The 12,875-nt window shown below is 38.5% G+C and overlaps 1 protein-coding gene across 1 annotated transcript in view; it reads left to right on the top strand.

The window, feature by feature from the left end:
* The window catches only part of RIC8B (RIC8 guanine nucleotide exchange factor B), a 153,062-nt gene that overhangs the window by 86,421 nt on the left and 53,766 nt on the right, over window positions 1-12,875 (top strand). The window contains exons 5-6 of the mRNA XM_006865251.1: window positions 10,395-10,620; window positions 11,483-11,578. Of these exons, the coding sequence (XP_006865313.1) occupies window positions 10,395-10,620; window positions 11,483-11,578 (322 nt within the window). The remainder of the gene's footprint in view (window positions 1-10,394; window positions 10,621-11,482; window positions 11,579-12,875) is intronic.

Genomic DNA, 12,875 nt, shown 5'->3' with positions numbered 1-12,875 from the left:
TCTCTGTTACCCAAGGAAAACATGTCCTGGTCCTACTTCAGGGTTCTTGCTTTACTTATTTTGTAATTTGTTAGATTTTTTTTTTTTAATTTAGGAAGCAATCTAGATGACTGTGTGTTCCAGTTCCTCTGCCCATTTTTCTCTTCCTCAGACATGGCCTGCATACAATAAGGGCCTTTGCATTTGCCCTGTCTTCTACTTGGAATGCTTTTACCCAGGTCTTTAAAAGCTGGGTCCTTAGTGTCATTCAGAACTCAGCCTAAATGTCACCTCCTCAGTTAGGCCTCCCCTAACTACCTAACACAGGTGAAAACACACATGTGCCCCCTTGTTCTTATCTTAGCGCCTTGTTTTATTGTTTTCATAGCACTCATCACTAACAATCTTTTTTCTTTTTGTTTAACATGTTTATTGTTTCTGTCGTTTGCTAAACGATAGTCTTGACAAGAATAATGATTTTGCTTGCCTTGTCCACCACCACATCCCCAGCACCTAAAACACTTATACATAGTGGATGCTCAGCAAACACTGGATGATGATGTATGACTTTGCTAGTCACTTAACAAGGTAATTGGAGGCTGTGAGGCAGGAACTTCCTCAGTTCCTTAGCCCTTCATCCGGACCTATAAACTTTCTGTGATCTCTGCTTGTTCTTAGGAGTCTGTGTGGGACTTTAGGACAAGCACTGGACTGCTAACCACACAATTCAAACCCACCAGCCACTTTCTCCGCGGCAGATTGGCAGCATCAGAAAACCTATACAGGGTCACTATGAGTCAGAATCCACTCGATGGTAATTGGTTTGGTTTTTGGTACCTGTTCTTAAGGAACCTTAGTGGGTAGTTACAAGTACTTGACTGCTAACCAGAAGTTCAGACCCACCAGATATGAGAGAAAGATGCTGCAGTCTGCTTCCATAAGGAATCACAGCTTTGGAAACGTTATGGGCCAGTTCTACTCGGTCCTTTGTGGTCACTATCTGTCAGAATCGACTTGACGGCAAAGAGTTTAATTTTTGGTTTTGGTACCTGTCTTTCCTACTTCCTGCCTGCCTCACAAAATCAAGTGTCTTTCTTCTTGTCCAAGACTTAATTCTTATACCTTGTTCTCTTAGATCTTCAGTCTCTGCTTTGGACTTTTTAATCCCTTCAAAATATGAATGTTCTTAAATCTATTCCATTTAGTGGGAGAAAAAATATTTCATCAGACCTTTATCCTCTCAGAATTATCAGCCTGTTGCTTACCTTCACTTCATATCTAAAGTATTTTCTGCATAATTGGTTACATTTAAGTTATATCCCTAATCAATGAAAAAGATTTTTTTCTATATACGTATTTACATATAAATGTATATATTTACATTTATAGTATATAAATATGTATGTACAGTATTAAACTGATTTATGAAGTAAACCACAAAATATCCAAGGGTAAGTCAAGAAGTGTCACCACTAGAGTTCCAGTTAATAAGTGCACAGGTTTATCCTAAACAGAACTATTTAAATATGTCTCAGCGATCAGTGGGTGACTGGTGACTGCACACAAGCTTTCTCAGTAGTATACTTGTCTTAGTCTCATTAGGGTGCCTTCACAAAAGATCCAGTCTAAACAGTGACTTCCATGGGGATCTTCTGAGTCAGTTAAATTAAAGAGACAGAGAGGTCAGCTGCTAAGGTTATGGTGAATATTTTTTTATTCCAAAGGAGTCATCTTGATAGATTTTCTCAGAGAACACAGGATAATCAAGAGGACTTATTGTGAAGTTTTAAGAAAATTGAAAACTGCATTGTTGAGAAAAAATGGTCAGGGAAGTTGCATTGAGGAATTTTTTTTTCATCGTGATAATGCACCTGCTCATTCTTTGAGGGTAGCCAGAGCTTATCCCTTGAGAATTAAGTGGGGAAACCATACTCCATCTATCCTTTAGCCCTGATCTTGTCCCTTTCCACTGTTTTTGTTGCAAAAACTCAGCATTTGAAAGGAACACAGTTTGAGACATTCGAGGGTGCCAAAACTGCAATTTGATTTACCTGGTGTAAATTAAAGAGTACAGAACTATAGAAACTAGATGCAGGATATATCGAGAAACAATAGATTCACATTTTTGTTTAATAAAGGTTTCTATGATTTTGTAGCAGTGCTTTTTAACTTAAACCTCGTATACAAAAATAGACAATAAAGATAAATATTTTTAGTCATTTTTTAAGTTAACCTACCTCAAACTTTTTCCCCCTGCAACCCGAAAGGCTTTTCTTTATGTTCTGCACACTTACCACACTTTGTATATAAGTGCTTTAGGAATTGTGACACTTTAACTGTGATTAGCTAATATCTCAGGGCATTACATAAAGAGGAATTCAAAAAGGTCTTGAAAAAAATTCCATTACCTTTCAATTTCATTTTCCCCAGACCTTGTGAAGCTCCCCCCCATGCTTAAGGCAAGATTCATCTATATTATAGTGAATATAAATCACACATGTGTCTGTTGTTCCTTACCTTGTTTTGTTTTCATAGCACTCATCACTATCTGAAATAATCTTTTTTTTTCTTCTTGATAGATTTAGTTTAGATCATCCATGTTTTTATGTCAGAATATCACAAATTAAGGTCTTGCCCTTTTTTTGAACTAGTATTTTAAGCCCTTCAACCTCCTTTGATTTCTTTTCAGGAATTTTTTTTTTTTTTTTAATTGTGAATTATGTGGATATCATGGGAGAACATCAGTTTTACATTCATCCTATCGTATTTTGTTTCATTGCAATGATTACAATCCCCTCCATGCATCATCAGACAACCAAAGGGTACACCCCACAGGCCTGTCCCCCGGCCGTCAGCACACAGCCCCTCTCCCTCCCTGAGTCCAGTGTCCCCAGCCGCTCCATCTCTCCACGTCATCATCTCTGCCTCCATTTCCGTGGTCACTGCTTCTCTGGGTAAGGTCCTGCTCTCGTTTCTTCTCACTTGATGATCCCAGGGACCTCCACTCCTGGACTGCAAAATTAGTCACTGCCCTCCTTTTGTTACAAAATGTCTACCTTTACATTTCCGACTGTCACAGTCAGTCCTGATAGCAATTATTCACTGTTGTACCACAAGAGTCTTATCCCCATCTCCTTTCATTAGCCTCATCCCAACAGATTGGAAACCATTCAGTGGAGACTCTACCTTCCCCCGCCCCGTCTGGAACTAGGCTCCCTCTTGAAAGCTTGTAAGGCAGTCATTTCCTGCCTTTGTAGCGCCACCACCACCACCACCCCTATTTTGGGTAGCTACTGTCTAAGTTGCCCAACCTTGTCAACCCTATCTACCGAGGGGGTGGAAGTGATCCCCGCTGTAAAGATTTGTTCCCTTTTCGAGCTACTACATCCATAAGCATAGGTAAAGTTCATCAAATTGTAGTGGGTTACTCCTTTTTTTCCCTCTTCTTTCTTCTTCTAGTCAAGTTCTGATCATCCAGTCATTGAAGCTAGGTCAACTGTGTACTATCTGCAAGTATGGGTGTTCTTGTGCATATCCCCTCACTTCATATCAGCTGGACGCTTCACTCTCTGCTCTAGTCCTCTGTAGCCATGTCACTGCCTCTGGGCCCAGGAATCCCGGGATTATTTTAAGCAGTTTGTCTATAAGAGTTTAGTTAAAGCTGAGTAATATAAGTTGATTGTTAATATGACCAATGAATAAAGCACCCTACCAAGACTCTTTATAATCTTTAGTCCTTAGTCCACACGCAGATACATATACCTTTCTGGTCTTAGCACCTACTGAGAGGCCTCCTTAGAGACCTTGTTGTTGTTAAGTGCCATCGAGTCAATTCCAACCCATAGCGACCCTGTGTAGGGTTTCCGAGGAGCAGCTGGTGAGCTTGAACCGCCGACCTTGCAGTTCAAAGTAAGGGCTTGTTTTCAGTTCTCCACAGCTACTGTATTCCTTCATTCTTCCAGATACATGTTGTTCTTTTCCACACTATAATGTGTGTTCAAAAGCTCCTTCATTTTGCCATATGCTATGTACCAGACAGAGACCCTTGCATGCCTGGTCTCTTTAATCCTCACATCAGTGTGGCAGGGTGAGTTGATTTCCTTCTACTTTAGAGATAAGGCCCTCAAGCCTAGAAGAGGCTGTGTGATTTGGCTGCAGTAGTCAGAGACGCCCTAGAATCCAAGCACTGTACACTACAAATTATATTATACCATCTTCCCTGGCATTTCTTCACCTGCTGCGGCTCCAGTCTCCCTTTGCAGAAAACCATCTCTAAAGTCTTACCTGATTATTCTCTTCTCTCTTGAATCCAGTGCATTCAAGCTTTAGCCCTACCGCTGCCCCACAATTGCTCTTGAGAAGGTCAGCAGTGTCTTTTGTGTTGTTCGACTCTCTGAACATGTCTCAGTCGTCATCTTCCTTGGTCTGTCAGTATCATTTAGCACAGTTGATTGCCCCATTCTTACTTTCTTACAAGACACTACCTTGGTTTTCCTCCCACCTCATTCATTGTTTATTCTCCTTCCACTGCTCTGCAGCTGGGTGAACCTCCTCATCCTTGAAAGTATTTCAGTCCACACTCACTCCCTTACTGATCTCATCCAGTTTTGTCTCTTTAAATATCATCTGCATGCCCTTGGTTCTTCAGTTTATTCCCTCACCCAGATCTCCCTCCCTTAACTCCAGACTCTTAGCGTTAACTTCCTATTAACATTTCCACTTGGAAGTCTAATAATAGACATTACAAACTTAACATACCCAAAATTAAACTTTAATCTTGAAAAAAAAAACTGCTTCCCCTGCAATGTTTCCCATCTCAGTTTATGGTAACTCCAGCTTTAACATGCTGAGGCTATAATCTGAAATTCATACTTTGCTCCTTTCTTTCTTTCATATTCCACAATTAGCTGGTCAGCAAGTCTGGTTCTACCTTCAGAATATATCCAGTCTAACCACTTCACTACGACCACCCTTCTTACCCTCATGTATTGTCAGTGCTATAGCCAGAGTGATAACTTTAAAAACAGAAAAATCCCTGCGAAGGTATGTTTCACACAGAATAAAATTGAAGTTACAATAGACTGCCAGACCAGTCGGGCTCACCATTAGCTATCTCAGCTCCTATTCTACCTCTCCTCCTAATGTGTGATAGGTCAGCCATACCAACTTCTTCTCCAGTCACTATTTCTGCCTTAGGGTTTTTACTCTGGCTCTGACTTCTGCCTGGAATGCTGTTTTTCTCTAGATACTCCCATGGCTCACTCTTTAACCTCCTTTAAGTTTTTGCTTAAATGACACCATCTCTGAGGCCTGTCCTAACCAACCTATTTAAAATTACCACCCACATGTCCTGTCTAGCTTATATTCAGGTTTTTTTCTAGAGCATGCTGTTCAATTAGCTTATATATCTTGTTTATGTGTTTTGTTTTGTTTTGTTTTGTTTTGTTTTGTTTTAATACCTTTATTTGGCAAATTGGTCAGTTCAGTATTAGACAAATTGCAAAATCGATCAGACTGCATTAAATACTTGAAACTAAACTCAGTTGCCTTAAATAAACACGGTTTTTACTAATCCACTTGGATCTTCCTCACAGTCCAAGTTCACATTCTACTGTACTTCCAAAGAACATACCATATACACCTTTCCTATCTTTTGTGAACTAACTATAGTAAAGAGAAGAATACAGATGTTGTCTGTAAAGTAAGCAATAATGTGTGACACTACCCCCAGATTTCTGGGACTGGAGCTCACTGCTGGCTGCCCAGTTCTACTTGTGTAAGAGCCTGGCGCCCCCTGGGGCTTCACAGTGTCACAGCCGGCTCACTGCCTCTGGCTCAGATACAAGGACGTTCCCATTCCATGACCAGCAGAGTTTTATGATTCAAAACCATTCTGCTTAGAATAGAAAAGAATAAAGACAGGATTTTTAGTTTAGTCCTCCAGTTAGATCAAAGATCAAACTTCATTTACAGAGTATAATCCCTATACTTGTCAATGAATTAAAATTTTAAATATTTCCCTATAAAGTTAATAACTCTTTGAAATTAAATAGTTCACCGAGCAATTAAATGTGGTGGGGGTTTTTTTTGTTCGTACAGATTTATGTTTCATAGCTTGTATAAGTAAGATAGTTATGCTTGCTGCAGTTTGTGTGAACGTCTAACTTGTAGTAATAAGATGTGAGTTCTACCAGATCTTTTCATTGGTTGTATGGCCCTAGGTAACCCATTATAGATCTCTGTCTTCTCTCAGATCAAATAGGAGTGATAATACCGATTTTTTAACCTACCTTATAGTAAGTAGATGTAAGGTTTATATGAAAACATGTTGCTAAAGTCATAAACCATTTTCTTATATTTGTTTGACTTTTGTAATTTAAGCAAATTAAAGAGAATAAAAAATACTTTCAGAACTACATAACTCAGTAATTATATGAGGGGGACTTCAAAAAGTTCATGGAAAAAATGGAACTCGATAAACTTTTTGAAGCCCCTTCGTAGGAGGTGAATTAAAATAGTAACACTAGTTATAATAAGAAATCCATTTTTAATTACATTAATAAATTTAATGTTTATAAGACTTGGTGAAATTCATTGAAAATTTGCCAATTATCCTTAGGATTTCATGCTCCTGTGAGTGGCTTGTCTGGCATCAGCTACCACATCGGCCCTCAAACAGTCGTATTGCTCACAGACTTTGTTAGACAGATGTGGCAGCCCAGGCGTGCTATGTTAGTCCATACACCAGATGAAGTATGTCATTCTCTTCATCATTGACTGTCTGACTTCTCATATGTGTTCTTCAAAGATGAGCTTCTTTCACATGCACCCAAACCATCAATAGCTAGATTATTTTCAACCACAACATGTAGAGGAGAGTCACTGACTTTTCCTTTGTTTGTTAATGTTTCACCGTCACGGTTTATGCAGCAGACAGTTACTTAATTTTCTGCCATGCTTCCTGCCACCACTGCACACTGAAAGGCCAGTGTAAGGCTGTACTCTCTCTGCCCCCACAGCCCCGGGGGTTGGGTGTGGAGCAGCCAGGCGCTCCCCGTGAGGCCTCTGTCGGCAAGCCCTCTAGTTTACTTCTTATGACTGTTCTCCCCATCTCGACCTGACGCACCATGAGGGCAGAGGTTTTTCTCTTTCTTTTCTTCACAAAGCCTTCCTAAAATGATGCCAGGCACGTAGCAAGCTCTTACTAAGCAATGGCTGAAATGAATGAAATTAAATTGAACTGGGTCTTATGTGTGTGAAAATCTTTTGGAGATGTGAAAAGTCATTTAAATGGACTTTGTAGTCTGGAAAAAAAAATTGGTGAGCCTCAAATGTAAAGAAGCTACATTTGGCCAGGACGATTTGTTCACAGTTGTAAGTCTAGATGTGCCAGTGTCGTTTTTCTCAGAGTCATTCTTCTGTGGGCCAAAAGTGTTGTGGTCTTTAATTATGTTTAGCCCACCGATGGACACAGGAGTGGACATTAGATTCCTTTTCCTCTCCCACAGCATTACGGAGCTCTAAATAGACCTTGCTTTTGAATCTGCATATCAGGAGGGGGCTGGGAGCCTTGTGGAGGATGTCATGTCTCCGTGATTAATGATCTCTAGGAAGCTGAAAAGAGGAGAGTAATATACACAGTATTTCTACCCCCTGGAGGAGGAATGCAAACACCATTGTGCAGCTCTGTGCATAGTCCCCGACTTCCTGGTAGCTGGAGAATTTCATACACTCTACCACAAATAAAACTGTCAGGGAAGTGACAGAGCTCAAAAAGCTGGCCTTCCTTACTTAAAAAGAATAGCTCAAACACAGTGAGCCAGAAAATTAATTTTGTAGTTGTTTGGAAAACCCACTTTAATAAGAGATGAGAAAATGGGAACTTTTCTTAAAAAGCCTAAAACCTCCAAATATTTGTTGAACTAAACTCTGCATTTGGTTTCTTAAATTTACTGAATTCCTGGAAACTGCTTACTTTAAATGAATTTAAAGGGGGGAACATTCCTATGTAATGAAATGAACCATCTGAAATGATTCAGTGTGGTCTCTATGGTAGACTTCAGAGAATCAGATGATCATTGGACTTGAAAGCCTTTTGCCCTGATTTTTAAAAAAATATCCTAAAATTTTAGAATAGCTTAGACAGTTTTGGAAATTAATTCTAAGGTAGATTTTTTCCTTTTTATTCTCAGTGAATTTATACTTGGTAACAATTTTCAAATGCTTAAGACAGAAGTAAAATGTCCCAGTTTGAACTGCAAGGTTGGTGGTTCAAGCTCACCAGCTGCTGCTCGGAAACCCTATACAGGATCACTGTGGGTCGAAATCAACTCAATGGCACTTCACAACAACAAGGAACTACAGATGTGTGGCCAAAAATTTTTAATTTGTCAAAAAGCCTTGTATTTCAAGCAACTTTATAAATAATCAAAACTAGAGGCTTTGTGTGGTGATGGTGACTGGTGGTTGTAGATGTATCCCTGTCTACTTCTCACTTGTTAACCTGCATTTCACGTTTACAGCAACAGTCAGAAATCGGCCCTCTGCCTTGCACATTAGTGAGGCAGTGGGTGCAGTGAGCAGGGCTGCAGAGTATCCCCTTCCTAGGAGGCTCACCTGACCGTCTCCGGGAAGCTGTTCTGAGTCCAACAGCTCAACTTCACTGCAGGGTGGGAAGAGAGGAAAGAAGGAGGTTTCGTGAGGGTGTTGGGAAGGGATGCGTGTTAGTTTAAATACATCCCAAAGTAAGCGGAACTGGGCTTCCTCTGTGGTGGGCCTGGTGGGCAGCTAGGTTCCCAGCACCTCCCCAGGAAAAAAACTCCTCCATTTTCACATAATGTCGATGTTTGAATAATGACCCGGTCTTTGGAACCTAACTATAGAAAAATGAGAGGTAAGTGTAGTCATATATATAATATGTTAGTAAAAGCAACTAAATAATGTTTTACCAGGAATCATTCAGAGGACTTTTAAATTAGTTGGCTTGTGGTTCAGAATTTTTTGTTGTTGTCTTATACATGACCTCTCATTGTTCTGCATTGTCAATTTTTTATATTTAATTTTTGATGCATTTTTATTTTACCATATTATGAAAAGAAAGGCAATATTGGGGTAATGAATTTCACATTACTGGTGAAAAGTAAAGACAAGTTTTTGGTACTTTATTTCTAGTTTTGTTGGTTTTATTTTAGTTTTTCTAAATTGAAAGGAACTCCTGTGCCCTGTATTAAGACATCAGATAGATTAATCCCTGAATTTGGTTTCCAAGCAGTTAAGCTTTTAAATTGCATTTACAAGAGTTATTTTTAGTCAGGATGTGGTTATTTTTAGATCTGCTCTCTGTCACTAGGAAATGTAATGCCTTTCTTTCCATTGTTGTCTGTCAGGAAGTTCTGAGGCCCAGGCGTATAAAGATTCAATTAGCCAAGCACATGATCTCTCTTCTTAGATGAAAGAATATGAACTAATACAGGGAGAGAATATGCACAAATTTTAAATCGTTTGCATCATTTTAATCTCATGTACAACAGAATAAGGTTTTAAGGGAATGCCAAAAATATAATGTTTGGGTCCCCCTACTGGTGTGCATCCTAGGCTCTTGTATTTATTATTATATAGCCAGGAGGCTGCAGTCCTGGTGTGGTACTACAGGATAAGCACTGGATTGCTAACCACAAGGTCAGGGGTTCAAACCCACCAGCTGCTCCTTGAGGTCGCTATGGGTCGGAATCAACTCAACAGCACTTAACCACAAAAAGCCAGGAACAAAGAAATAGAGATCAAAAATCGCTGTGTTGACTTTTTAAAAAGGAATCTGGTGATGAGAGAGGAAGAAAAGCACCATTACCTTTTCTGAAAATTTCTCACACATACAAAAAATGAAATGATTTAAATAAACATTGTTTTTCCTGTAGTTAGAAGGAACAGAACTTAATCCTACAATATTTGGGTTTTAATTTGGTTGGTCTCTGTGATATAAGCTGCTTATATACTGTATTTCTCAAATGCTTTATGTTGTAATCTAAGGAAGAATAGAACACCAGTGGATCCACGAAAGGATTTGAAACTCCAGGGAGAAAAAATACAAAGCTAGCATTGTTATCATTAAAATTAAAGAGCTGGCATTAAAATGAAGTAATTCTTCTTTTAGCATTTAAGAAGGTGATGTGACATTATGTGGTGGTGTCTGTCCATTTAACATCTGTTTTTTCTAATTTGTCAAATACGTATTTTTTAAATACTTCTTTATTTTCAACCTGTGATTGTAAATGCCAAGTTAATATTAATGACTCATTTTGTAAAAGAAACATTTTAATTGATTCCTAAAAGTCACTTCTGAATTTCCTATTATGTTTGCACTTTAAAGGGACTATTCAATTAAGTTAAAATACTGTGTTTTTTAAATTGCTTTTCAGCAATGCAGTCAACCTTTTAAGCAATGTTCCGGTCTCTTGTTTGGATGTTCTCATTTGTCCATTAACCCATGAAGAAACAGCACAAGAGGCAACGACTCTAGATGAGCCCAGTGATAAAACAGCTGAGAAAGAAACAGCTTTGGAAAATAATACCATGGCTTACAATGGTATGAATATGGAAGCCATTCATGTGTTACTCAGTTTTATGGAGAAGAGAATAGACAAGGTAAGACTGATAAAATGGAGGGCTTGGGAAGATGTTTCTAAAGACTGTAAATGTACCACCCATACAAACACATACTACAGGGCTTGAGTTTTAAATCTTAGCTTTCATAGCTGGCGTTCTCACATTATTGTTCGTACATTGGAAAGCATTTTCTTTTTATAGTCCCTGGTAAAATCTGAAACCAACTGAATTTATTTGTTTACTCATGAAAAGTGGGTTAATACAACACCAAAAGTATAACTAGTTCCTGAAACAAAGGAAAATTTAAATACTGTTTCATGTTGGTGGTGTTGTTAAGTGCTGTCAAGCTGGTTCTGATGCACAGTGACACCCTATAAAGGATTTCTGAGAAATGGTTGGTGGATTTGAACCACCACCTTGCTGTTGAAATTGACCTTGTGATCCAGTGCTTATCCCTAAAACTTATCCCCACCCAAAACTTGATAAGTGATTTCCATAATACCTGAAAGATACTCATTTGTCATGAGCTGCTTATTTTCTCTAGTCATGTGCTTGGTCAGGTGCTACATCACTAAAATCTGCCTCATTTAAGGCCGTTGACTAAACCATTATGGACCCTTGAAGACTTAAGAAATGGGCATTAGTAAACATAAATATAACTAGTGTATGGAGATATTGTAGGGAAAATAATTTTAAAAATAATTTGTAAAGTTTTGGTAAATAAAATACTTTACCACCACTGCCACTAGTTTATAAAAGTTTTGGTAAAATAAGCTATTTTACTGCCATCACTATCATCACCACCATAAAAAATTTAATGCTAATTTCCATAGTTACGTAACAGAAAAAATACTACTACTGTTAGATACTCGTTAATAAGCACGTGTGATTTTCTTTATAGGGAAGCAGCTATAGAGAGGGTCTAACTCCAGTGCTCAGCTTATTAACCGAATGCTCCCGGGCTCATCGAAACATCAGAAAATTTCTCAAAGATCAGGTAACTATTTAAAGCACATTACTTCTTAATGTTACCTATATACATATCTTATATGTATCTTCTTTTTTAAGAAAGAATGTGTCAAATTTTTGTAATAGTTTTCTTTCAGAAATTTAGAAACTCAGAAAAGTTTGTCTTAATCTTTGAGCTCTTCCTAATCAATAAGTAATGTTGGGTATTTTTTAGTTATTCATTCACTTATTCAACAAATATTTATTGATAATCTACAATATGCTTTCCTCAGCATAGTTCTAAACATTAAAATATCTTATATTGAGGATCAAAGTAAGGAAATATTTGTATATATTTAAAAAAATGTATAACGGCTGGTAGTAGTAAGTGTTCTAAAGAAAGCTAAAACAGGAAAGGAAGACTTAGGAGGGGTGACAGTCAGCCTCTCTGAAAAGATGGCATTTGAGTAGAAAACTCAATAAATGAGACAAGGAACCCTGAGAATATCTGGAAGAGGACTGCACCAGAGAAAAAAAGTTCAAAGTTCCTGAGATGAGAGGACACTTTGGTATGCTAAAGAAATAGTTAGAAGACATGGTCAAACAACAGTGCACACGCTGGAGAATGTAGATGAGGTCAGAAAGATAAGCAAGGCCAGACAGCAAAATGCTGTCTATGACTTGATTCTCTTCCGAGTGATCTGGGAAGCCATGGGAGTGTTTTAAGAAGAGGAGCGATAAGATCTCATTTATATTAAAAGATGTCTTGGCTGCTGTATATATGTTGTTATTGTTATGTGCCATCAAGTCAGTTCAGACTCACAGCAACCCTATGTAAGGTTTCCAAGGACCTTAAGATTAGCAGTCCAGTGCTTGTCCTACAGTACCATGCCAGCACTCACTATGTGTATGTTGTTGTGTTGCTGTTTTTGTTAAGTGTTATCCAGTCTGTTCCAGCTTATAGCGACCCTGTACAGGGTTTCAGTGAAGTAGCTGGTGGTTTTGAACTGCTGACCTTGTGCTATAGGATTAGTCCAATGCTTATCCTACAACACCTATAGACTGTATATACAGACAGGAGAAAAGTATGAGTGGATTCTAGGAGACCAGGTAGAGGCTACTGCTGTAGCCTAAAAGGTGATCATGAAGACTTGGAGTAGGATGGTAGTGGTTGGGGTTCATGGTTTGGGGTGTTTTGTTGTTGCTTTTCTTTTTTTCTTTTTTTTTTTTTTATGTTTTATTGTGAATTATATGGTAGTTTACATGAGAGAACTTTAGTTTTACATTCATTCCATCGTATATCATCTCATTGCCATGGTTCCAATCCCCTCCATGCATCATCGACC

This window comes from Chrysochloris asiatica, unplaced genomic scaffold (assembly GCF_000296735.1).
Source record: "Chrysochloris asiatica unplaced genomic scaffold, ChrAsi1.0 scaffold00076, whole genome shotgun sequence".
NCBI lineage: Eukaryota > Metazoa > Chordata > Mammalia > Afrosoricida > Chrysochloridae > Chrysochloris > Chrysochloris asiatica.
This window is presented reverse-complemented; position numbering and strand designations above follow the sequence as displayed.